Genomic DNA, 27,759 nt, shown 5'->3' on the forward strand with positions numbered 1-27,759 from the left:
ATGTGAAGACTAAGGCAGACGTAGGATGCCAGGGGTTGCCAGCAGCCAACAGGAGCTGGGAGAGAGGCATGGGGCACCTTCTCTCTCAGAACCTACAGCAGGAACCAACCTGCCATACCTTGATTCAGACTTCTGTTCTCCAGAACTGGGAGCCAGTTAGTGCAGTGGTTCTCAACCTTTCTAATGCCATGAGCGCCCCTTTAATACAGCTCCTTATGTTTTGGCGACCCCCAACCATAAAATTATTCTCATTGCTACTTCTTAACTGTAATTTTGCTACTGTTATTGAATCATAATGTAAATATCTGTGTTTTCCGATGGTCTTAGGCGACCCTGCTAGTGGTTCTCAACCTGTGGGTCGCCTAAGACCAACAGAAAACACAGATATTTACATCATGATTCATAACAGTAGCAAAATTGCAGTTATGAAGTAGCAACGAAAATAGTTTTATGGCTGGGGGTCACCACAATATGAGGAGCTGTATTAAAGGGTTGTGGCATTAAAAAGGCTGAGAACCACTGTTAGCGGTACCTTATTATGGCAGCCTCAGGGAACGGATACAGGTGGTCGTGATGAACTGCTGGTGTTTATCAGTCTTCTTTCCAACTCTGGTGGCCACAGGACCACAGGCACAAGGACAGCCTGGCCTCTAAATGGCAAAATTCAGGAATGCCCCTGGCCCTGCCACTGGGAAGCTGGGCCACCCAGGCAGAGCGTGTTCCCTCTCCGAGTGAGTCACCATGTCCACGTCTATGCAAAGAAGACATCGACTAGGGTCGTGTGTCCAGACTTTACTCACCTCCTGACCCCCTATGTTCCTGCCATACCTTCAAACAACCTATACTATTATTTTACTTAATACTTCTCTTAAATCGTCTTCTATTGTAAAGATAAAATCAATACCACTCGCCATCAATAATAAAAAATACATAGAAAACAAATGTTTACCTTTCTAGCTAAATATTGCTGTTCGTCAAAGGACCTAAACCTGGGTTCTTCCTCTCATTTTGTTCAAGATAAATATTTGCAGGGATCAGGAGGCACTAAATACGTACTAATACTAAATAAGACGCATATTTGCTTTATTATTGAATCAGAAAGCCTGAAAGAGAATAGAAAGAGATGTAACTTCTTCACTATGTGGACCAACGACTTTCATTGCCACTTTCATGTACCCTGTAAAATCATCTCTGTGCCAATAAATCAGTCAGGAGAGGTTATAATGTGCTGTGATAACAAACATCGTCAATATTTCAGGGGCTTAAATACAATCCAAGTAGATTCTCCCTTCATGTTATATGTCCACTCTGCTCATCGGAGTTACTCAGGGGCACCCAAGACACCCCCCATCCAATCTGAACACTGTCAGAGACCTTAAAGGTCTCTATAAAAACAGTCTCAATATCTAGAGAGTGAAACATTGATGAGAGAGAAAAATATCAATCGGCTGCCTCCTGCATACTACCCACAGAGGATTGAATCCACAACCTGGGCATGTGTCCTGACTGGAAATCCAACTAGCGACCTCTCAGTGCACGAGATGATGCCCAACCAACTGAGTCACACCAGCCAGGGCCCAAGCAACATTTTAATGCATTTTAATATATGTTCTCAAGAAGGAGAAACTAGCCAAACATGTCACAACAATGTGAATACAAATATACTCTTTGTGACATCATCTGTTAGACCAGGGGCAGCAAACAATTTATGTGAAGGGCCAGATAGTAAATATTTTAGGTTTTTCATGCCATGAGTTCTCTTTTACAACTTCTCAGCTCTACAATATTGTCTCATACTGTAGACAATATGTAGCAGCTGTACGCAATATGAACATGAATGGGCGTGATGGTTCTGATAAAACTTTATTTATAAGTAGAGGCTGCCAATTGGTCATCTGTAGTTTGCTGACTCCTCTATGAGATGGAAAAAACTGTTACCTCCTTAAGTGCCCATCATTATGTGATTTGTTAAATAAATTATGGCACACTGATACAATGGAGGTCATTCCAAAGCAGGTTCCCAAAGAAAGTTCAATGAGATGAGAAAACACACATAACATTTAAAACCCACAAAACGTAAATGCATGGATTCAACATAATCTAATTTTGCTCCAGACTATACATATGTTAAATTAAAGACATAAAGGGAACTGGTAGAACCAAAGATAAACGAAAATAGCTTAACCGAATGGTGTGAGTATAGATTACTAATAAAAATTCCTTTACTGTGCTTTTTTGGTACTTTGCAATGATTCCACAGTGAACATACACTTTTAAGGCGGAGCAGAAAGAAATGATTAAAGAAAATTCAGCCTTTTCATTACAAACCATCACCCGAAAGGACCTTTTAGGTCAACTTGTCCAGAGTTCCAAACTGAAGGTCACGACCCAGGAGCGGGAGCGTATCCATTTGTGTCCTAACCAGCAATGCTTTAAATGGAAAAGGACTGTGTTTTGTTTCCTTTTTTTTTCCCTTCAGTGACCAGAAGAGAAACTATCAGAGTACAGAACTATAGAGTGAGTGTTTTTTCTGTAGAACCTTTGTAACTGATGGTGCACGCCAATATCCGCATGTTGGGTGTGACTGGCTGTGAGGTAAAATGTATTTCTTAGTGTGAACTGTGATCAAGTAAGATTGAAAGACACTGATTTCTAGTCCAACTCTCTCATTCTACAGATAGTGCAGCTGAGTCTCAGCGAGAGGACATGTTATACCTGACATTGTTTCGCGCTGGGCAAACACCAGAAGATGAGCCCCCCGGTTCCCCTTTAAAAACCTGCCCCAACCTTCCATGTCAGGGCAATGGGCCAGCCCTTTCAATGTGCAATATCAAATGTCCACATGACTAATGACCCCGTGGCAGGTCACAAGGCATGAGAGAAGCTAAATCCTCAGCAACAGCAGATTCTAAAAATCTGGGCCCCCACGGTCACAAATCCCACCCTCCCCATGGTGGAGTCCTCCTATGCATCTTTTTAGCCCCATGCTTATTTTGGTCCCAGGGGTCTGAAAGGAGACCAGTCAGAGAGGCCTGGAGAATTTAAAGGTCAGGCAGCTGATTGGGGCCCAAATTCAGCAGCAGCTGGGATGGCCCCGGGCTCTGGCTTTGGGCGTTGCACAATCCTTTTCAGCAGCCAGTGCGGGGAGACTGCTACTTAGGGCTGGAGTGGCAAGGCGGCAGGTCTGGGGAAACGTGGCGAGGCTTGCAGAAGTTGGAAGGGGCCTCTGGTTGAGATAAACACAGAGATGAGGATCCCGGTACAAAGTAGCAGGGACAGCGAACGGCCCAACAACCAACGTTCCAGTGCAGCAACCAATATTCCTGGTAGCAACTATCCTGTGGGGCAGACGCGGTACAGAGACCGTGAGCTTCGGAGGAGCTAAAAATAGTAAGACATAGGAAACAAGCTGATTGTCCTTCCAAAGGAGAACGAGTGGCTCAATAGCCAACACAAATGAAGAGGCTGACTAATCTAGGCACTGTCCTAAAAACCCAGGAACATGTCACCAGCTCTCCAAGAGCCCATGAGGTCGGCTACTCCCATAGACCCCACTTCACAGATGAGAACATCAAATCTCAGAGATGCTATTTGCTTCAAGTCACACAACCAGCAAGTGTTGGTGCTGGTGCTAGGATTCAAACCCAGTAGTCGGCTTTCTCCGTGGAGTACTAGCAGCCAGAAAATAGAATAAGGGTCTATTTGAACTGACTTTGAAAGATCTCCAATATACGTTATGTATTTAGTGAAAATATAGAAAAGGCAATTTAAAAACAAGATGCACAGCAAGATCTTATTTGCTAAAAAAGAATAATTTTCCAGTTGTGGGAGGAAACACATACACATACACACCCACACCCACATGCATGCACGCACATACACACAGAGAAATTACAGAAAGGCACACACTAATATTACACACGTGATTTAAAAAATATATATATATAAAAATGTAAAAGCAGTACGAAAAAGCAGGGGGTTGGGGTCTGAAGTTTAAGCCCGGGGCTGTGGGCACTGTTGAATATGAAATAATGCAGGTAGAGAGCACCCTACCTGAAGAGAATTAGAGAAATGCCCAGCAAATTCCCTCATTCCTCTTTACTTACTGAACTCTTAGGAGCAGAAAAAGTGAGATTTGCTTTAAGGACACAAATGATGTACCCCACAGCCTGACTGTGGTTTCTCTCTAGCAAAGATGGATTTGTAGTATCTGTTTGTCTGTCTGTCTCTCTCCTAACATATATGGCTTCCAGCCTGCAGCTGTCTCTTCCCTCCCCTGGCTGCCCACCCCTAATTATCGCTTTCAGTTCCTGAGCAGAAGGCCACTGCCCCGGGCTGGGAGCAGCCTGCTCTCCACTCTTATCTCTAAAGAGCTACCCTGGTGGGCCCGTACCTCCAATGGGGACCCTCCATACACAAAAGTGTCTGCAGTTTTTGTTTTTGGTTCCTTGCTGTTTTCTTTTTCTCACTCTTCTCTCTGACCCCAACATATCCTGATTATCAGAGAGATTTTTCATGTAACATTTTCAACAAATTTTGCAGACCTACACCTTGGTATGAGCTTAGTTCCTATTTCACTGACATGCTAGAAATAAAAATGAAAGCAAATAACACCAGAGTGACAACATCAAAGCCCTTCTCTGGGTCTTTGTTCCTTTGGGAATGAAAAGATAAAGATGATTCTAGAATCTTTGGACGGAGTCCTCAGGCCCTGGCCAGTATTGTTACAGGCAAAAAGCTCTGTGAATGTTGGCTCCATTGTGCCCACGAGAAGGACTGGAGGGAAGGGAGAGCCAAGGATGGGGTGGTCCCTGCCTCTGCGAGACTTTCCTCCTGGTCTCCTGGCATCTTCCATGACCCCCAGATAGTTCACTCGCCCCATAGCAGCCAACTGGTCTTTCTAAGATGCACACCAGATCGCCCTCCCTGTTTTGAAACCCCTGATGGCTGCCGGTGCTCTCAGGACAAAATCCAAACGCCCCACGTGGTCACAAGGCTCTGCGAGGTCTGCCTCCTCCACCCTCCACCTCTCTTCCCCCTTGCGGCCAGCTGCTCGGCCTCCTGTCTGCCAGGAACACGCAAGGCCCATGGCTGCTTTTCTTAATTTGCATGTTATCGGTTCCACTGCCACCAGCTCAGAGCCCCTGCCCACCACCCAAATTAGACCCCCCTCCTCAGTTTCTCTCTGCTACACTCCTTGTTTATTTTCCTAAGTGCACTCCTCACTCCCCGCATCATGTTAACATCCTCTCATTTCCTTGCTCACCGTCATGAACTGAAGTGTGCCCTACCTCCCTATCCCTATGTTAAAGTCCTAACCCCCAATGTGAAAAGGTATCCTTATAAGATGAGGTAATATAAAAGAAAGCCACAATGCTGGCGGCCACACTGCCGGTAGTGTCTGTGTTGCCCACACAGCCATGTTCTTCTGAGTCTTCACATATGTGTGTCTGACTATTTCATTATATAACCTAGTGTGGTCATCCTGGGTAGTTAAATGTTCTAAAATATAGTTTATAAACTTCATTTAATAGCACCCTGTTTGACTTTTTACAAATATGCAAAAGTAGATTTAATTATATCTGAATTAAATTTTGAGGTAGTAGGAGGACTCTAGTGATGGCCACCTTCTCGCTGTGTCCTCATGTGTGCAGGAGAGAGAGCTCTCTTGCTCTTCCTCTTTTTAGGAGGAAATCAATCCCTAATCTAACCCTAACTACCTCTCCAAATACCATCACACTGGGTCAGGACTTCAGCATACGGGTTTTAGGAGAACACATTCAGCCCATCACACCTGCTAGCTAACCTCCCTAACCCCAGCAGTGACCAGGCTATGAGTTGGCTTTGAATTACTCTTTAGAGTTGTGCCGCCCAATATGGCAGCCTCTAGCCACATTCACATTTAAATTATAATTAGTTAAAATGAAACACCATGGCCGGGACCGGTTTGGCTCAGTGGATAGAGCGTCGGCCCGTGGACTGAAAGGTCCCAGGTTCGATTCCGGTCAAGGGCATGTACCTTGGTTGAGGGCACATCCCCAGTGGGGGGTGTGCAAGAGGCAGCTGGTCGATGTTTCTCTCTCATCGACGTTTCTAACTCTCTGTCCCTCTCAATTCCTCTCTGTGTAAAATCAATAAAATATATTTAAAAAAAATAAAATGAAACACCACGAATAATTCAATTCCTCAGTTGCACTACCCACACTTCAGTGCTCGGCAGCCACACGTGACTAAGGGCTACCTGTGGGACAGCGCAGATGGGGAACTTTGCCATCACCACAGAAAGGCTCACAGCAAGTGCTGCCTGAGTGAGCTGCTTACTGAACACCCTCAAAACCAACTCAGTCTCCCCAGCTGTGCTCATGGATCATCTCCTATAGCTTCTGGAGATGGGGGCGACCAAATCAAACTTGTTATATAACCAGGAAAAATACGACCATTCATTTAACCTCTTTATGTCCTAAACCCAGAAGGCTTCAGCTCTGGCAGGCGGCAGCAAGCTGCAAGCACACACAGAGGTGACAGGAAGGTGACCACCAGGGAGGAGGTGTTGCGTGGCGCAAGAGTGCTGACATGTCAGAAAACCTCACCCACGTCACCGTGTGCAGAAGAGTTGCTGATTCACACCAGGAAACCGGACGTCAGTCCAGGAACCCGCAGGATGCCAAGCCTGGCTCCTGTCTTGACCGACATAGTGAGACCAGACAGACGTAGCCTGCTCAGAACTGGCTGGGCCAGGACAGCCTGAAATTTACGGCTGCCAAGAAGAAACGGGGAAATAATCTACTTCACCGGGAGGCCACTGGGTTCCAAGGCAGCTCTAACCCCACCCACCATTCAAGCCCTCCGGACATGCCTCCCAGAGGAAGTAAGCCAGAGGTGAGGACCCAAAGGGGTGAGCTATCTGGCTTCCCAAGTCACCACTTGGGAAGTAATTTTCTCCTTCCATTCCTGGTCTCACGAACTGTGGTTCCGTTAAGAAAACATGGCTGGGTAGGTATGTTGGCTAGAGCATTGTTCTGATACACCAAGGTTGTGGGTTCAATACACAGTCTTGGCACATATAAGAATTCACCAAGGAATGCACAAATAAGTGGAAAAACGAATTGTCCTCCCCCCAACAAAAAAATTTGAAAAAATTGAAAAAATTGAGAAAAAAAAAATGGAACCACATTACAAGATAAAGGCATAAGACCAGTCCTACACATGTTCAATCAGTTGCCACTATTATAAAAGAATGAGGTTTTACATTAAAATGTAGTCTTGAGGATTACCTTGAAAAATGGAAAGATTTGGCCTCTCTGGGGCTCCATTCTAGGGGAACACAGGTTCCCCAAACCTGATGGGCCGGATTCTCCAGTTTGCCATGGCCCCTCCTCCCCTGTAACATCAGATCTCCTCACTTCTCTTTTATATTTAGAAGAATAACATCCCAGAGCAGGTTCAATCGGTGGAACTGTAGAATCATTTTAAAAAGAGTAATAATTTGTTTCTGGTTTGAGATGAGAATATTTATTCACAGTTTGCCATTTGATTTTTTGTTTCATTTTGATTGTTTTTATTGTTCTGACTTTACTTCTGGTGTTCTTTGCTATGAAAAAAAAAAAATCTATAGTCTGTCAATCTTTTCATTGATGACTTTTGGATTTCTGAGTCATGGCTGGAAAAGCCTTTTCCACTCCAAGGTTATAAAATTTTGCACATTCTCTTTCTGGTACTTTTATAATTTTACCTTTGACATTTAAACTGTTGGTCCATTTGGATTTTTTTCTGGTGTATAGTGATAGGAATGGGTCTATTTTTCATCCCAGATGGCCAACAAGTTATTCCATCTCCATTCATTGAATATTCCACCTTTCCCCACTGATTTAGATGTCATTTTCTAAATTCTCTGATATGTTTGCCTCTTTCAGGATCACAGTCTTCTGTAAGACAAGCAGTCTGTTCATACATTAGAACCACACTGTTTTGATTATTGCAGCTTTAATCATATGTTTGGATATTGGTTTGCCTTGCACCTCATCACTCCCCTTTGGCATCATTTTCCAAATCTAATCTTCTAGTTCACAGAAAAGGTAGACAAATTGTCAATATCTAAAAAGACAATCAGCTTTGAATCACACTTACTAATTACTGTTACACCGAGATAGAGTTTTTCATGCACCAGATTGGCAAAAACTCCAATAATGAGAAGATGGGGATGATGAAGCAGGCACATTCAGAAAATGCTGGTGGGTGTTTAAATCGGTGGACTCCATATGGAGGTCACCTGGAGCTATGTACCAAATTTAATATCAACTTTCCCTTGACCCTGAACTCCACTTCTGGAAATGCATCCTTCAGATTTAATTGCAGAAAACAAAGTGATATAGAGTTATTCATAGACATTGGTGGTAATTGCAAAATACTGGAAACACTCATTAAGTAACTGGTTAAATAATTTATAGCACATCACTCAATGGAATAATAGGCATCTGTGAAAAGGATGTCTTAGAAAGTTCTCAAAAGCATATAGCTGAACGAAGAAAGCAAAGTGTAGAAGAGTGGGTATAGAATGTTACCTTTGAAAATAAGAATATACCAGAGTGTTTCTGCCATAATCTGAAGTTATCCTGAAAGGCCATGCATTGGGAAAAATTGTGCCCTAAAATAAAGCTTATGAGTAAAAGTAGGCTTGGGCAGACTGCTAAAAAGCAATGCAGCATTGTAACTAGGGTGTTAACAAAAGCAATACAGTCCCAATAAAAATAACAGAACAGTGAAAAAATAAATCTATAATAATAAAAGCATAATATGCTAATCAGACTGGATGTCCTTCCAGATGACTTTCTGGATGAAGCCATGGTGGCTGGGGCCGAGGCAGAGGCCCCCAGCTGAGGTGGGGGGCTGGGGCTGAGGCAGAGGCAGCTGAGCCCCTTGCACAAATTTTGTGCATTGGGCTTCTTGTAAGTAAATAAAAAAATACACAGTGAAGTGTTACATTACCCAGAAGACTTTGCTCTAAAAAGGAGCTGAAGGTATCTTAATGGAAGGGGGTTCAAGGACAGTGGAGGTGCTGAATGATGGAAACAAGGGCAAAATGTGCGAAGATTGGGGGAACTGCAAAATTAAGTTCTTCAAACAGAGCATGTGGCCACACTGAGGTCAGAGGAAGAACACAGGGCACCAGGAACAGAACGAATTCCTGCAAGGTTGGTTTCCTCACCTGCGTTGTGCATTTTGCAGTCACTGTGTGGTCAGAAAAGCACGCTAATGAACCAGTGCAGCATTGATTCTTCTTTTGATCGAGACTGAGTCCAAGGACTAGTTTTACCCTCTCCCATGAAATAATTTAAAACTAGATTTCCAAGACATTGGGCATCAGACAATGAAAACTAGTGATGCTTAAGAGAAGAGAAATGAGTGTTGAGCCGTAAGACTGCCCTGATGTGGGAAGTCCCTAGGAAGGGGACCCAGGTGGTGCCCAGGGGCCTCTGAATTGAGGAGATGGAGCTGCCCGTCCAAGGAGGCCAAAGTGGAGAGAATTAGCTGAGCAGAGTGCCAGAAAAAAGGGAGCAGCACTGCAGGAGACATTTCCCTTGGGATTATTGATTAGCACATACTGTAAGGAAATTACTCAAGGCTGGAAGAGAACCACCTCAAAAGAGTAGAATGATCCTCAGAGCTCAAAATAAAGTCTCAAATTTGCATTCCTTTCTTCTCTGACCACAGCTACATAAAACTGAGCATTCAGTTCCTATTCCCACCAGCCAGAGTGCAAACCTCATAATTCATGGAGCATTGGGTAGACTACTCAGAAAGGCCCCCTCACTAGTGGGAAAGACTGATTAGGTCCAGAGAGCTGTAGACCAAATGCTGCTCTGCTCTCCCTAACAAAGCATAAAGCAAGACCTGAAAGACTCAAATTATTTCATGTAACTTAACTGCATCCAGGAACAAAGTTCAAGAATATTTATAGGAATATAAAAATTCTAGCACTCAACAAGGTAAAATTCACAATTTCTGTCATCCAATCAAAACTTATCAGGCATGCAATGAAGCAAGAAAATACGACCTATAGAAGAAAAATCAATGAAAATGAACCTAGAAATGCCAGAATCAATAACTAAGCAAATTAAAACTGTTACTATAATTATATTCTGTTTGTTCAAGGAGCCAGAGGAATGACTGGACAAACATGGATGGTATTTTTTAAAAATCCCAAATCAAGCTTGTAGAAGTTAGAACCATGTCTGAGATGAAAACTTCCTAGAGTGTAATTAACATCAGAGCAGATACAGAAGAAAAAATTAGCAAACTTGAAGACATGAGGGTGTGTGTGTGTGTGTGTGTGTGTATGTGTGTAATATTTGAAGAAATAATAGCTGCAAAATTTCCAAATACGATGTAAACTATAAACTCACAGATCTAAGAAGCTCAATGAACCCAAAACCCTACAGTCATAAAGAAGGCTACATACATCAAGGCACATTAAAATTAAACCGCTTACAACCAGTGATAAGGAAGAAATCTTAAAAGCAAATGAACAATCCACCTTCAGAATTATACTGGTATCATTACCTTACTTATGACTCACGTATGAGTTAATTATTGTCATGGGAACATGCAATTTAATAGATTGTGGACATGTTTGCTTCTATTTGCAAAAGGAAATTCTGGATGGATCCATGGAACCTGGTTCAAGTGCTGTACCGCTTGGGGTTTGGAAACTGAGTGGATGTGGGATGAAGCGATTTCTGTAGCTGTGTAACTAGGTAAATGTATAACCTTACTCAAAACACTTATATAAAAGAAGAATAACTTTAAATGTATCTTTTCTTTCTTATTACAAAAGGAAAATATATCAGCAGGAAGGGAAGAAGGGAGTGATGACTAATGGGCATGGGGTTTCCTTTCGGGTAATGAGAAGGTTGTGGCATTAGACAGTGGTGATGGCTGCATAGCTTTGTAAATACAGCAAAACCACTGACTTGTACATTTTAAAAGGATGAATGTTATGGTATGTGAATTGTATCTTATAAAAAATAAATTAACAAAAATACAGAAAAAAGGACAACGTACATGTTCACCATGAAAAAATTAGAGAATCAAACAATTTTAACATAGCCCGGCCAGTGTGGCTCAGTCGTTGAGCATTGACCTATAAACTAGGAGGTCACAGTTCCATTCCCAATCAGCGCACATGCTGGGTTGCGGGCTAGTCCTCAGTGGGGGGTGTGCAGGAGGCAGACAACCAGTGATTCTCTCATCATTGATGTTTCTATTTCTTCCTCTCCCTCCCTTCCTCTCTGAATTAATAAAATATATTAATTATATTATACATATACATATTTAATAAAAATGTATTAAAATAATTTTAACATAGGAAGAAGCCAGGCCTTTCCTGTGAGTGTGAAACATTCATTTGGTGAGAGGGTCCCTGTTTCAAATCTACCTGGGAAAATCGACTAACTGAATTCCATTCTTGGAGACACAGGCACGTCATTCTGCAGGAGCTCTGAAAGTCCTGCAGCAAAGACATCTATTCAACTTTGAGCCACACGCTATTTACCAAATGTACTTGATGTATCTGACCCTGACCTTCTCTGACCTCTTTATTTTTTCAGTGAGCATTAGAGCTGTGAAACAGATTGTGAGAGTTCAGGGACTTGTCCAAGGCCACACTGATTTTGCATGCCAGAGATGGAGCTAGATTTCATAAATCTGACATAAACTGGCTTTGGAAGTCTCATGGTGAGTTTATGTAGCATATAAGTCCCTTCACTGGCCTCATAATTTTCCTACATGTCCTCAAATCCCATACTTCTGTATTGCTCCTGAATGGCTCACCTTGGGTTCTGAGCTTTGGCACTCATGTTCCCTGGTTTTTAGTAAATACAAAAGGGATTTCCATGGAAGAGGGCTACCAATTAAGTCCCTCTAAAATGAGCAGTTTATGCTGATTCAACAGTCTCAGGTTTGGATTCCTCTTTTCTCTGACCACAGCTACCTAAAACTGAGAGTTTAGGGAAGAGAAGTGAATATGGGAAGAACACAGACCATCAGACATGAAATTAGAATCACAATAAAATAATAATATCTGTAGAGTACTTAGTTTATGGCATGTGGTGTTCTTTTAAAAAATATATATTATATTGATTTTTTACAGAGAGGAAGGGAGAGGGATAGAGAGTTAGAAACATCGATGAGAGAGAAACATTGATCAGCTGCATCCTGCACACCTCCCTCTGGGTATGTGCCCGCAACAAAGGTACATGCCCTTGACTGGAATCGAACCTGGGACCTTTCAGTCAGCAGGCTGACGCTCTATCCACTGAGCCAAACCGGTTAGGGTGGTGATATTCTTAATACTTCACAACCATTAATTCATTTAATTATTAATACCCCCATTTTATAGGGGAAAAACTGAAGTAATAATAAGTAACTTGGCTCAATGTCACATTGCATAACTGGGAAGTTAACTCAGTCTGACTTGAGAGTTACTGCTTTTAACTACCATGTTAGTGAAAGGAGTAATAAAAAGGACAACCAGGTTTTATAGCCTCAGCTGAGGTGCCCAAGAATCATTCCACTTAGTCCTTCTGGCAGCCCCATTTGGCCAACTCTCCTGCTATGATGCCAATCCCACAGATGAGGAAACTGAGGCACAGAGAAGTCAAGAGCCTCACCCAAGAACCATGGTGTATGGGACAGAGCAGGGCTGACTGCAGCCAGGTCCAGAGCTCTTAGCCTCTTACAACACACTCTCAAGATGGCTTTGTTCTTCTCTTTTTAATCTTTGTGGTCATTTCTGTGAACAGCAGTGTTTTAGCAGGAGAAGCCAAAAAGAAACAACAACAAAAGTCAAACCCATAAGAAATACATTTCAGCTATAAAAACCCTTGGGTGAACTTAAAAAAAGAAAATAAACAACCATGCAAAGGCTGGGCGAATGTTGTGAACTTTTCTCCTTTACGTTTATTGTACATTCGGTGGAGAGGCAGTGTTATCCAAACAGATACAGATCTCAAACCAGGGCCTTGAGGGGTGATGGCTCTGCAGAAGTTTCTGAGATTTGATATAAGAGGGAGGGGTAGGCCTTGGGCTTACCTAATGCTTGCCCTGTGACTATACATAAGCCACTCCGCTGCAGTGCCTCAGTTTACTCATCTGTAAAATGACAGGGTGGGTCCTTCCTTAGGTTCTTTTGCTTCTACGAAATTATAATTTTAATTTTTAGAAAAGAAAGACCCATTTTAGCTTCTAAGCATGGACTAATTTTACTCCAAGTCAATGCTTTCAGGCCTAAAACTGAGTCTCAGCCTCCCTCTTCATTCCCTCAACCACGGTCTTCCATTCTGAAATGTGCACAGAGTATTGGGAGAGTTTATTTCTCCTCTGGAGCAGCTTGGAAAAAAAAAAGTTAATAGGAAGCACATGGGCATGGTGTGTGAGCGTTCTGTGTGTTTGTGTTTGAAAAAAATACTTCAGGAGGAATATGTCAGGCTTGCAAAATGCCTGGGCTGTCTCAAGAGCGGTTTATGGCCATTAGCATTAGACTGAAGGCACTTAATTGGGACAAAGTCCAGCTGCTGCCGTAGCCTTTCTGGCATTCTGGCCATAAGGAAGATTAAGAAAATAACCTGGACTATTCTCATGGTGGGGCAGGTGAGGAAGAGCAAGAGATCTTTTTTTCCATTTATGAGGAGTTGGCAGGGATTGTGGTGGTGGTGGGGTGGGGTGTAGGCCAGGCTAACCCATGGAGAATCATCTCCTAGAAGAATCTACAAGAGTTGGAGGGCAGGATGGTGTGGTGGTTATCCTCCGGGGCTCTGGAGTGCAATTGCCTGCCTCCAAATCCCGCCACCACAGCCATGTGACCTTGGCCAAGTTACGTTGCCATTTTGTAGCTCAGTCCCTCCACTGGTAAGAATGGGATCATGACAGAGCCTATGCCATCGGCCTATCGGGAAGACGAAAGGAATGGCGTATATGCAGAGCTTAGGAGTCCGGAGGAGTCCTGGAAATAACACTAGGAGGATCAGCGTGAGCTCCCAAATTCCAGAAACCCGAGTCAGAATCCCAGCTCGGAACACTTGGGCTCTGTGATCTCAGGCAAGCCACCTCTCCTCTCTGAGTCTCGTTTTCATCATCTGAAAAGCAGAGCTGACAATGCCCACCTCCCATGGTTGCTGCAAGGACCAGCGGGGAAATAACATTATGCTTCACAGCCTGGTCCAGGGAAGGCGCCTGCTTCACCTTCTAACCTCATTTCCCTTACTCACTGTACCACGGTTCACGAGCCTGCTCTGGAGTCCTTCAACAACGAGAGCCTTTTCTTACCTCAGGGCCTTTGCTGTCCCCTCTTCCAGGGCTGTCCTGACTCCAGCTACTCACATGGTTGGATCTTTTTTATCACTCAGGTCTCCCTCGCCACCTGAGTATGTCCATCACTATTCCCCAACTCACTCCCATCACACTGCCCTGCTTTTGTCTTTTACAAGCTTTACCAATACTTGTAGCCACCTATTTATTTGTTAATTGATTATTGCCCATCCCTCTCCTTGAGAGAATTGTCTTTGTTGACTGCTGTACCCCCAGGGTGACAGGCATACAGCTGGTGGTCAGTAATAGAGGATAAATGATGAGTGGATGGGGAGCCACGCCTATATAACTTAACTCACTAATTACACAGCAGGGTGGGGAGGGGCTACCAGAATGGGGGAGAGTGGACTATGTTTGCTACTCAACCTCTGCAGCCTTAGATACCCAAGGCAGTAAGTTCCGATGCTATTGGCAGAGCTGGAAAAAAAACACCCAACAACTGGCTTGAGATTGGCCCAAATGCAAGTTCAAGTTCAGTGTCTTCAAAAACCTTTATTATTAAGATTGGTACTACAATTCACTCTGCACTTAGAGAAGGTCCCTTCAAGGGAACTCAGAAAAGCAACTGTGGGATGACAGAGGTGACAATAGAGGAGGAGGAGGTAGGGTAGTACCATGAAGGAAAGCATGGGCTTTGGAGTTGGAATTCTACCAGACCACCAAGAGAGCCGAGTCAGTCTGTTTCTTGTTGCATTTGTAGATCAGCCATTCCCTCTATGTCCCAGTTTCATCTCCTGGAAAATGGAAACAATACCAGCACCAATGTTGTGTAGTGTCATGAAGACTGTATCAGATGACCCAGCAACATCAGGTGGCATGTGGTGTCTGGCCAGTGTCAGCTGATGGTGCCACCAGCAGTCTGCTGCAGACTTTTACATGGAAGTATTCCAAGTGCTGGGCATCAGTGCTTAGCGCCTGTTTCTCCTACATACTCCTATGATTATTTGCTGAATTTTCCACAATGATTTTACCTAAAAGGCTGGACTTGACATCCATTTTAAAGAATGTAAAGTGACAATATATGCAAATAGTTTTTAAAGAGCAAAGTACAGTCACTCATTAGCCCACCACCTTGTCATTACCTCTTCAGGCTCGCACATACCTTTCAGACCCTTGATGGTCATTTTCACGAAGAAAAAACACTAGGATGAAGATCTCCAAAAGTACTGCCACCAGCCCTCTGGTCCATGCATCAGCCCTAACATGCTCCCAATGGTGGATTGGAGAAGAGAAGGGCCCACTGGGGGTAAAAGAGTGGAGGTGGACACAGGAGAATCTCATAGGCCAGTTTCTTGGCTTATTTGAGGAGGGAATTATGCACTGGAGTTCTTTCTTCTTCTCCGAAGGCCACCTTATGGGGATGTAGCCTCCAACCATCTGCTGAAATAGCTCCTTTACTTGCCTGGCCACTGCTCCCACCACCCAGCACTTCTGTGAGTGTGCAGTGAACTTCCTGTCTATCACACTTAAAATCAAAGCCCACAGCCCTCAAGGCCTGTGTGATTCAGCTCTGCCTTCTCTCCAACACTCTCACCTCCTATGTCCCTGACTCTGCTCCAGCCTTGCTGGTCTTAGTTCTGTGCTTCAAATATGCCAAGACATTTCCCTCCACAGTGTTTGCACTGATTTTTCCTCTGCCTGGAGTGCTCTTCCCCTAGGTCTGCACATAGCTGGCTCCACTCACCCTTTGGGTTTTTGTCCAACGAAGAGTCTTTCCCGATGACTCTATCTAAAGTTACATATCCAGTGCCTTTTGACCCCCACCCCTCCACAACTGCTCATCACTGTCTATCCAAACACCACACTCATTTGCTTCTATTTGCACTCAACTCCTCCCAAATTAGTTGGTTTATTTGTTGCTTTGTTTAGTATCAGTTTCTGAGAGGGCAGATCTCACATCTGTTCTGTCCACCACTGTAACTCCATTACTTGATATAGATCCTGGCACATAGTAGGTACTCAAATCTGCTGAATAAATGAGTGAATGAAACCCAACTCAGGCAATGCCTTGGAGAGAGCAGGGAGGGGCCGCAGCGCCACACTGACCATGCATCTGATAGGTGTACGGGCTCTGTCCGGTGGGTGGGGTGCTGAAGCTGGAGCCATAGCTGAGGAATCCACTCTGGCCGGGGGAATGGTTCAAGCTGTCTTCTGTCTTGATGCCTTGGAAAGAGGAAGAAGAAGCACCAGGGACACAGGATTAGGATGCTCCCTTGTCACCCGCAGAAGAGCTACTGAGTCGAGACAGTGTGCAAGTTTATCCGCTTCCAAACCAGGAGTTGCAAACTGTTGGCTTGAGTCTACAGACATATTTTGCTATGCCTGCATATTTTTAAGGAAAATCTGTTTTTGTTTAAAAATCAGGAGGATTTCACCCCAAAATCTGTACTTACGCTTTCTCTTCAGCAATGCGATGGTGCTGTGCCTGTGTTCCCATGGGACAACAAGCTACCAGAGGCTTCCCGGGTTGTGTACCCGGGTCACCCGGATTCTGTGCTGTCTCTGAGACACTGAGGCTGGTTTTAAGGTGCTATATCTTGCACATGTGGCCAGCTTCCTGCCTGCCTCTGAAGGAAGTGAGTTTACAACCCCCTACTCCATGGAGTGGCACCCTGTATGGTTTAAAGTTCATCAGGAGAAGGTGTTAAATGGACCATCCTTCCTCTATAATGATGATTCCACTTAGCTCCAAGACAAGTTCTTTGTTTGTTTGTTTGTTTGTTTGTTTTGGAGGAGGGGGGAAGAGATGCTTATCCAAAGGCCACAGTTACAAATATGCCTCTTGACCCCAACCCCTCCACAACTGCTTATCACTCTCTATCCAAACACCACACTCATTTGCTTCTATTGTAGTATCAGTTTTGCCTAACTGACATCTCTCCAAACTACAGGCTCCAATCCCATGAGCAACTGGCTGGGGAAGGGATTATATCAAGGAAGGGGGGCTAATCCACTATCAAAAGCCCAGATATTGTATTTTCATCGAAAATGTAATAAACTTAGATTATCTTTGTCTTATAGGTATAAAATAGTACTTTGATATTATTTAAATGTGTGTCTTTAAAAGAACATTTCTAGTTCTGGGGATGGTTTTGTAATTGTGGTTTCCCTCCTTCTCACCATTCACTCCCATAAATGAAGAGAATGCTTAGAAGGGTAAAGTGATTCCTTGGTGACTCGGACTAGGCTTCTTTTTATGAAGTAACATACTGATACTTGCCAGCAGGGTTGTCAGGAGATTAAAGGAAGGGGAAAGAATGAACATACCAGGCTCTGAATGAGGAACTTAGCCACATACATCTCTTTCATTCTCACAGCGCTCCCACAGGACAGACAGCATTGCTTTTTCCCATTCTAAAGATATGGAAACTGAGGTTCAGAAAGCCAGGCTACTCAATGGGGTCTCACAATGGGCCAATAATTCTTAAGTCGAGGTTTTCCCTTCCTTCTCTTGCTGCATCTCAATAATGGGTGTGAAAGGATTTTAGGCAACAGATGGCAGAGGACTTCAGGAGCAATCATGGTGACAGCAACAAGCAGTATCACAGGCACTTTCTTTGGCTCAGTCTGATAAGAAGGTTAATGGTGTATCGTGTACCTGGAGTCAAATCTAAACTCCTTGGGTGGCTCCAAGATCCTACATGACCTCTGCTCACCTCTCTGACCTTTGCTTGCTCCACGCTCCCTCGCTCACTCTTCTCAAACTGTGTGCTCATTTGTTTTAGTGGCCAGATGGAAATCCAAAGTATGAATATTACTGTTTATTCAGCCAGTCCCCTGATGATGGACTCTAGGTAGATTCTAATTTTCTGACTATCACCACCTGTGGCAGAATGGACATGCCTCCTCATACAGGGTTAGAATGCTTGTCTAGCTTGGATATGAGAAGTGGAATTGCTGAGTCCAAGAGCATGTTCATTCTTCATTTTAAATAGATACGAAAAAAACTGTGAGAATATGCTCATTCACTCATTCATTCTACAAACACACAAACATTCATTCCACAAACACACACCAGGGTTGTAAATTATGGCCCATGGTCCAAATGTGACTTTCTGCCTGTTTTTGTAGACCACATTCTATTGAAATACAGACATATCCATTCACTTGTGTATTATCTGGAACTTTCAAGCTACAATGATAGAGTCCAGTAGTTTTCATACTGTAGGGCCTGCAAAGCCAAAATTCACTGTCAGGCTTTTTTACAGAAAAAGTTTGCTGGCCCCCATGGCACACAAAGAAACGATAAACAGAGGAATGATACAAACATCAATTCCAGGGCTGTGAGTATCTCTTAGAAGAAAGGGACAGAGCCTCCCTTTACATTTTATTTTTGAAGTTGGATGGCCAGTTTCTATGGGTATCTGTAGTGTTATTCTTTATGCTTTTGCATATGTCCTTGAATGTTGCATAATCAATTGAGAAAAAGGCTCAATACTCCTAATCTCCTTGCCTCTAGTTTATTCAATTGTGTTATTTCCCTGCAACTACTTAGATAAAGGTAATAATGCCAGGTGCCAAGGAGCATAAGGTAAGTTTCCTAACATGATTCAATAAGGTTTCTCCAGACAATGAGCAAACGCTGCTTGCTCAGGCACTGGCATATGTGAAGGACAATGGCTTTTCATCCCACCTGTCATTATTCCGTGACAGGGACATTCCAGGTGTACATAGCAGCCTGGCTTCTACACGCTGATTGAGCAGTTTCCGTGGGCCAGGCCCTGTGAGCTAGGCCCTTCATATAGGTCAGGGCTTGGCAAACTATGGTCCGTGGGCCAAATCTGGCCCACTGCCTGCTTGTGTCAATAAAATTTTATTGGAACACACACTCATTACATACTGTCCGTCTGCTTTCACGCTCCAGTGGCAGAGTTGAGTAGTTGTGACCAAGACTGTGTAGGCCACAAAGCCGAAACTATTCGCTATCCGGCCCTTTACAGAAAAAGTAGCTGGGTGCCTTGGCAGATGATCTCATTGCATCTTCACAGCAACCGCATGGAGGCCAGACGTGGTTTGGCTTCACTGTATGAACGACGAAACTCACCCGGGGCCTCAGGACCAGCAAGGGGCTGCGGTGGGGTGTGAGCCCAGGATGTGTGTGCTCTTACCACCTACGCTGTGCTGTCAGAGAACAGATGCTCTGAAAGTAACTGAAGCCATCCAATGACTTTGAACCAAATTAATTTCCCCCTGATGCCATGTTTTGTCTGGGAACAGGAGTGGGTTTCTCTTTTGTGCTGAAAAATAATATGGCTTTGTTTTTCTTGGCTGTCGGCCAGGCGGGTAACTTACGTGTGACTGTACCGCAAGTCTTCTAGCACAGGAGGGACAGAAAGTTAAAAGCGGTGCCCACACCTGTTGGCCAAGGTCTGTCACAGGTAATCCCCCAGGATTTATGGAATGCACACTCTGGCAATGAAGCTTGGTCTTGGGCTTGAACTTCTGAGCCAGGCTGTCTGGGTTTAATTCCACCTCTGCTACTGACCTGGGTCACCTTGCGAGTTATTTGCCCTCTCTGAGCCCCCACTATGTATCCCTCAAAAGAGGATAATGGTGGGACCTTGCTCGTAGGGTTAAGGAATTAGTGGACACATAGCACTGAGAACTGCAGGTGGCAGCTGCTCAGCCATGCTGACCATTACCAATGCCTGATCCCAATGCCCACAGGACTTATCACTGCCACCTCTAGGACTGCTCTGGAATCTGCCTATTTCTGTGTGTACTGCCCTGTCCTGGGCTCTCACCACCACCACACTCCTTCCTGTTTCAGTCTCCCCTTAGCCTGCCTGCTTCTCCTCTGCTTCCCTGCAATCCAACGTCCCCATAGCAGCTAAATGACCTGAAAAGCACCCAGAATATACCCTACAGCCCTCAGCTTATACACCTGCCAATGAGAGTTCCTGTTGTACTTGTAATAAAACTCCAAATCCTTCCCAGGCCTCTCGGGCTCTGCCCACCTTGTTCCCCACTATGCCCCAGCTAACTGGGCTTCTGAGACTTGCCAAATGTCATCCCATCCCAGGCCTTCCCAATGCGGTCCCCTCTGCCTGGACGCTCTCCCTCCCGAGCTTGCTCATGCTCATCTTTCAGTGCTCAGCTCCTCATCTGAAAGGGCTGCCTGGCCCTGGAGCCTAAATTATTCTTTCTTTATAACTCGCATCCATATCATGACACCACCGCTCTCCTGGTTCCCCAGCTTGCTAACTGCAGATCTTGGAACTTCTCAGCCTCCATAATTGGGTGAGCCAATTCCTATTATCTATCTATCGATATCTATCTATCTATCTATCTATCTATCTATCTATCTATCTATCTATCAATCATCATCTCCATCCAATTGGTTCTGTTATCCTGGAGCACCCTGGCCAATGCAGACAGGTGAGCAGTGGATGGTGGGCCTGGTTCACTGAGTCTCTAGTTCTTAGCAGTAAGGTTCTGACAGTCAAGGTCTATAGCTCTGTTGATTTTGCCTTCCCAGCGTCCAGTTTTCCTTCTGACACCATCACTGTGCTTTCCTTTAAGAGAACCATTCCTCCCACTTGTCCAATCCATAGTCTTCAGCCTCCTTATCTCTCGCACCCCAACCTTCTTGCCTTGTCACATGACCAAGTTTGGGCCAGTGAAGCTCAATATGGGATTTTGGTGGAACTACTGGGAAAGATGAGTTCTCCTTTCACTGGGAGTGCTGAGCTGAAAGGATGCAAACTCAGAGTTGACAGGCACCATCTTTGCAGCCACAGGAAAAGAACCTGTGTGGGAGTAAAACCAACTCAGGGAAAAACATCTGAATATGGAGTGAGATGTATTCTTCCTGACATCATTTGAGCACCTGGACCAGCCGTTCCTAATGTCAGACCCCAGTGTGTGAATCATTAAATTTACATTTTCCCCTAAGCCAGCTGGGTTAAGTTTCTTACTCTAGCAATCAAAAGAGGCCTTGATATAGCCTTTAGAACTTGAACCATACTTAATGTGTCTGTCCTCTTCTATTGCTAATACAAAATCAGGCTGGAATCACTTCTGATTTAACTGAGGCAATAGGAGAGAAAAAAGACCACAATATTGGGGCCGCACCTGGAAGCAAGGGCTTTGGCTGGTACTCACTGTAAGAAGGTATCCCATAGGCTTGTGCCGGAGGTGGGTAAGCTGTGTAGGGGGTGGCCTGTTGGATCCCCGTGCTATACTGTGTCTGGCCGTAGGCTGCCATGGCCGTGGGAGGCTGGCTGGACAGGACACGTGGGCAAGGTCTGCATGGAAGGAGAGAAGATGAAATCTCTAAGCCCAGCCCAGCATCCCCTCCCCCTTTTTTGGTATCAATACCACCATTTTCCTTTGGGTATTGACTCTTTCCAGGGCAGAGACAATGGACAAAAACTACAGCATTTCCTTTAAGATTGGGAATAGGATCGTCTGCTTTCACCACTCTTATTCACATTATTGGAAGTCCTAGCCACAGCGATCAGGCAAGAAGACGAAATAAAAGGCATCCAAATTGAAAAGGAAGAAGTAAAACTGTCATTATTTGCAGATGACATGATACTGTATACAGAGAATCCTAAAGATTCCACCAAAAAACTACTAGAATGGATAAATAAATTCAGTAACATAGCAGGATACAAAATAAATAGCCAGAAATTAGTTGAATTTTTATACACCAATAATGTACTATCAGAAAGGCATACTAAGAAAACAATCCCATTTACACTTCGTATAAAAAAAATACCTAGGACTACATTTAATCAAGGATGTAAGAGACCAGTACTCAGAATATTATAAGACAATGAAGAAAGAAATTGAAGAAGATTAAAAATAAGTAGAAGTACATACTGTGTTCCTGGATAGGAAGAATTAACATCATTAAAATGTCCACACTACTCAAAATAACCAACAGATTCAAAGCAATTCCTATCAATGCATATTTCAAAGAACTAGAACAAATGTTCCAAAAATTTATAATAAAGACCCCTAATAGCCTCAGCAATCTTGAGAAAGAAAAATAAAGTTGGTGGAATCATGTTACCTGATATCAAACTATATTAGAAGGCCAATCAAAACAGCATGATATGGCATAAAAACATCATAGAGATCAATGGAATAGAATAGAGAGCCCAGAAATAAACCCACACCATTAATGGTCAATAAATATTTGACAAAAGAGGCAACAACATACACTAGGGTAAAAATAGTTTATTCAATAAATTATATTTGCACCCTAGCTGGTTTGGCTCAGTAGATAGAGCATCAGCCTGGGGACTGAAGGGTCCTGGGTTCAATTCCAGTCAGGGGCATATGCCCAGGTTGCGGGCTTGATCCCTAGTAGGGGGTGTGCATGAGGCAGCTATTGATGATTCTCTCTCGTCATTGATGTTTCCATCTCTCTCTCTCTCTCTCTCTCTCTCTCTCTCTCTCTCTCTCTCTCTCTCTCTCTCGTACTCTCTGAAATCAATAAAAATATTTTAAAAATGATATAGGACAGATACATGCATAAAATAAAATTAGACCACCTTCTTATACCACACATGAGAATAAATTCAAAATGGATTAGAGACTTAAATGTTAGACTTGAAATCATAAAAATCCCAGAAGAAAACAGACAGTAAACTTTTGAACATTTCTCGCAGCAATATTTTTTCTGCTATATATTCTTGGGTAAGAGAAACAAAAGAAAAAAAAATGGAACTACATCAAACAAGTTTTTGCACAGCAAAGGAAACCATCAACAAAATGAAAAGATAAGATCATATTTGCCAATGATCTTGCTAATGAGGGGTTAATATCCAAAATTTATAAAGAACTTATAAAATTCAATACTGAAAATACAAACAATCTAATTAAAAAATAGGCAAAGGACCTGAATAGACACGCCTCCAAATAGGACAAAAGATGGCCAAAATATATATGAAAAGATGCTCAAAGTCACTAATTATCAGAAAAACGAAAATGAAACCACAATGAGATATCATCTGACAGCTGTCAAAATGGCTAACATCAATAAATTGACATATAACAAATGCTGCTGAGGATGTGGAGAAAAGGGAACCCTGGTGCACTGTTGCTGGGGATGCAGACTGGTGTAGTCACTGTGGAAAGTGTCATGGAGTTAACGCAAAAATTTAAAAAGGTAACTGCCTTATGACCCAGTGATTCTAAAGAAACTTGAAACATTAATTCAAAAAAGAATATATGCACCCCCATGTTGACTGCAATATTATTTACAATAGCCAAGATTTGGAAGCAGCCCAAATGTCCATCAGTAAATGAATGGATAAAAAAAGCTGTGATACATTTACACAATGGAATACTACTCAGCTGTAAAAAAGAAGGAATCTCACTTTTTTTTTTTGTGACAGCATGGATGGACCTGGAGAGCATTATGTTGTGTGAAATAAGCCAGTCAGAGAAGACAAGACCATATGATTCCAGTTATATGTGGAAACTAATGAACAAAATAAACAAACAAAATAAGAACAAACACATAGATATAGAGAACAGCTGTCTGATGGCGTTTGTGGGGACTGAGTAAAATGGTGAAGAAATCCCACCAAACTTCATAGACACAGACAAGAGTGTGGGTGGGGGAGATAGAAGAGGGAAAGGGAGAAGAGGGAAAGGGGTATAAATGGTGACAGGAGGATACTTGACTTGGGGTCATGGACACACAATATACAGATGATGTATTATAGAATTGTACACCTGAAACCTATGTAATTTTATTAACCAGTGTCACCCCCATAAATTCAATAAAAAAGAGTACAGAAACCTCAAAAAAAGTCCCTTTGGGCTTACATCAGCTGGAGTCAATTTCTGTTACTTGCAACAAGAGAGCACAAATGGATTCTGCACTCCATGGTGAGTGACAGGTCCCATGAAGGGCTAGGATTTTAAGGGCTCCTTTCTAAGACATTTACACTAATAAAAGAAAAATATGCAAGTTGACAGTCACTTCATGACACCCATCAGCCAATCAGGAGTGAATATGCAAATCAATCCAACAAAGATGGAGGCAGTGACGCCCCGCCCCCAGCTGCTCTAGGCCTCTGGGCAGCACCCATGCAGGTGCCAAGCAGCTGGGCAGGGTGGGACACCTGCCATGAGGAGGAGGGTGGGGGGTGGAGGGAGCTACAGGAGTGGTGCTCCAGCTGGAGCGAAGACTGAAGGCAGTGGCCAGAGCGAAGGCCTGGGAGCCAGGTGCTGGAGGAAAACCGGTGCTGGCAGCCAGGAAAAGGAAGGCCTATTACATAAATCTAGTGCAATGGGCCTCTAGTCTGTAATAAAGTAACTACTACCAATTACTGAGTGCTTACCATGGTTAGGAATTGTTACTGAGGCCCAATGCATGCATGAAATCTCATCATATGCGCATATCAACTCTCTGGTTGTGGGTGGGAGTCTTACACCTCTTATTTTAGAGAAGAGAAAACTGAAGCTCAGAGACCTTAAGTCACAGCTAGAAAGTTGGAAATCTAGAACTTAAACTCTGGAATCTGACTCCAGAGCCCACAGTTACATTGGGAACCATGAAACTTTGTTGCCTCTCAGTACTTTGTTGAAGCAGCAATAAAAAAAGTCAAGGTGGGCTGTTCTAACAGGAAGGGGGCAAGAGGGTGGCCCAGGGGCCATGTGCAGTCAATGCATCCATGGATATAATTTCTTTGGCCAGTAGTTATTTATTTGAATTCATTGCCAATATTTTAAAACCAGGAGGTTTCATTCTCTCCCCTTCCTTCATATTACCCACTTCTCTTGCAAAGCAGAAGCTTTGGCAAGCTGAGTCTGCACTCTGGTGTAGCGCCATCAGCTGGATTTGAGTAGCAGCCACCTCTTCAGACTACCACACTCTGTCAGCAACAGTCTCCACTGGACCACTTCATGTTGAAAACAGCTAACCATTCTCGTGCTTTTCACATGCCAGGCTCTACTGTCCGAATTACTATGTGGATTGGCTCATTCAAACCTCACAACTGTGACAACCCTTGGAGGTAGTGACAAATCATATCCCCATTTTCCAGGTAAAAAAAACAGGCAAAGAGAGACTAAGCAATGTACTAAAGGAACCCACAGCTGATACAGAATTTGAACCCTGCTGGCAGAGGCCATGGCCTTAATTACTGCGCTACGCCCCCTCACCCTTCAGTTACATACCTGGACACCACAGCCAGGTGTACTTGATGTCCCGTATCTAACTATTCTAACAGGCATGTTTGCCAGTAAATGTTAATGAGATTCCCCCATCTGTATCTAATTCTATTTTGGTTACATCACTTTAAAGAAAACCTGTTTGGTTCCAGAGTCCCTCCTACATAGGAAGCCTCATGGCAGGTGTGAGACGGATGCAATACTTCATGGAATGATAAAAAGATGTTCTCTTGTCTTTCTTTCTTTTTGATTACTCCTGTGATAGAGGGTTGGAGAAGTGGTTCCAAAATGCATATGAAACTCATTTGAACCGGAGACGCCAGAACCAATACGAGAAGGCATTTGACCAGCCGATATTTTCTTCCTGGGAGGTGCCTGGAAATGCATCCAGTTGGTTGGGACCTAGCAGTGAACCTTATCGGAAATGTTCCCAATGGACAGCTGTCCTTAGAAGTAGAAAGTGGAAATCTGAGATGATCAACTCCTGCTTCCCATCAAAACCAATTTACCCCACTCGGATTAAACTGGGGCTGAAATGAAAACCTGGGAAAAGATGAGGGAGCTCTCTAATCCCGAGGCCATAAAATAAGTTAGTAAGAGTTAACAGACCTTGGTTGCTATTAACAACCCCAAAAACATCTGGAGGGAGAGGAAAGCTGGGAAAGATGCTCCTTAGAATTAGCTTCTCCAGGGTTGTCAAGGGAGGAGCACTTCCAGATAAGGAGCTGCTGGCCATTCCACAGGCCAAACCCAGGGGGCTCCCCAGGGCAGGTCACTGAGGGCCCTTGTAAGCTGTGTCCCTCCCTGAGCTCCCTCTGCCCAACGCACATCCCCAATGGAGCGTTTCTGCAGCCGGCATGCAGTGTTGAGATTTCTGATTTACTGGCCCGTCTCACCAATGGATTGGAAGCCTTCTGAGGCAGGGACCTCCCAGACTCCAGGGCTGTGTATGGGATTTGGTACGGAAGTGTGTTGGGTGAATGTTGGAGCAGAAAGGATGAAAGGAAGGAGGATGAGGGAGGGAGAGAGGAAAGGAAAGAGAAAAGGATGGGGAGGGGAGAAGGAAGGAGAGAGAGAGAGAGAGAGAGAGAGAGAGAGAGAGAGAGCGAGCCAAAGAGAGGTGGGAGAGAGAAAGCAGTGAGAGAGAAGAGGAAAGGAAAAAGGAAAAAAGAGAGACAAGGAAAAAGGGAGGAAGGAATTGAGAAAGAGTCTATGCATAGGAAAGGAGAGAAGGAAGGAAGGAAAAACTGAAAAATGAATAAAGAAAGATGAAAAAAAAAAACCCACAACAGCCAACATTGAAACACTGTTCCAGGCCGCCTTCTTAGTGCTTTTTATGTTTTAGCTCATTTCATGGGACAAGCATCATGTCTGTCCCTCTTTTCCAGATGGTGAGACTGAGGCCCGGGGAGGTGGGTCCTTTGCTCAAGGTCCCTCAGTTAGTTAGGTGCTGGCCTTGCAATTCCTCCTTAGGAGTCTGGCTCTAGGTACCTGTCCTCCAAGAGAGATAAAGGCAGAGGGTATGAGGAGCCAAGGCGAGGAGCCAGGGCAAGGGTACTCACTTTGCCAAGAGCTGGGACACGCGTGGAAGGGCCGATGCGGTGATGCCTGGAGGGAAAAGACAAAGTGGGAAGGCTTTAGTGACCAGAGTGGTGTCCCGCAGCAGTTGTGGCTTCAGATGCCACTTTAAGTGGGAGAAACTTTGAGAGTGGCTGCTGGGACCTTCTCAACCACAGTAGCTCCCGTGAGGCACATCTTAACACTCTCCTTGAAAGCCCCTACTGGGAGAACTCTGTCTCCAGCACTGATTGAAGGACTACAGAGAATGACAGTACCTCAAAAAATCAATGTGGAATCCATCCTCCCACCCATTGCACAGGGAGAAACTGAGGCCTCAGAGACAGAAAGAAGGTACTTGACCAGGCCATATGACTAGATAGTGGCACAACTGGGACCTGAAGTTGGTTTCCTGACTCTCAATATACATCTCCCTTCTTCCGGTGACATCACGTTGATGTTTCTCTCCTCCCTCCCCAGTTTCAGTGCATGAGGTTCAGGTAGGGCTGGCCCCAGCACTGAGGGGGAGGCACCTCTCAGAGCATCTCCTAGGCTCCAGCGAGGGTGTGCAGCAGGGAGATGGCAGTGGCCTGAGCTCTTGACTCATCCAAATCTCTGGGCACACAGCATCCAACCATCAGTGGGAGACAATAAGAGGAGGTGACAGAAAGGTGCTAGAATTAAGCAAGGAGAGATGTTTGC

At 44.0% G+C, this 27,759-nt stretch overlaps 1 protein-coding gene across 4 annotated transcripts in view; it reads right to left on the reverse strand.

The window, feature by feature from the left end:
• The window catches only part of EYA2 (EYA transcriptional coactivator and phosphatase 2), a 202,288-nt gene that overhangs the window by 95,683 nt on the left and 78,846 nt on the right, over positions 1–27,759 (reverse strand). For 3 of the 4 annotated variants that reach the window (XM_084887495.1, XM_084887493.1, XM_084887492.1), the window contains 3 exons: positions 27,063–27,108; positions 21,469–21,611; positions 16,411–16,527 (listed from right to left, as the gene is read on the reverse strand). In XM_084887495.1, coding sequence (XP_084743621.1) covers positions 16,411–16,527; positions 21,469–21,571 — 220 coding nt within the window. In that variant the 5' untranslated portion in view covers positions 21,572–21,611; positions 27,063–27,108. The remainder of the gene's footprint in view (positions 1–16,410; positions 16,528–21,468; positions 21,612–27,062; positions 27,109–27,759) is intronic. The other variant, XM_084887494.1, reaches the window with a different exon arrangement.

This window comes from Pipistrellus hanaki (genome assembly GCF_964339955.1).
Source record: "Pipistrellus hanaki genome assembly, chromosome: 6".
In the NCBI taxonomy this organism is placed as follows: Eukaryota; Metazoa; Chordata; class Mammalia; order Chiroptera; family Vespertilionidae; genus Pipistrellus; species Pipistrellus hanaki.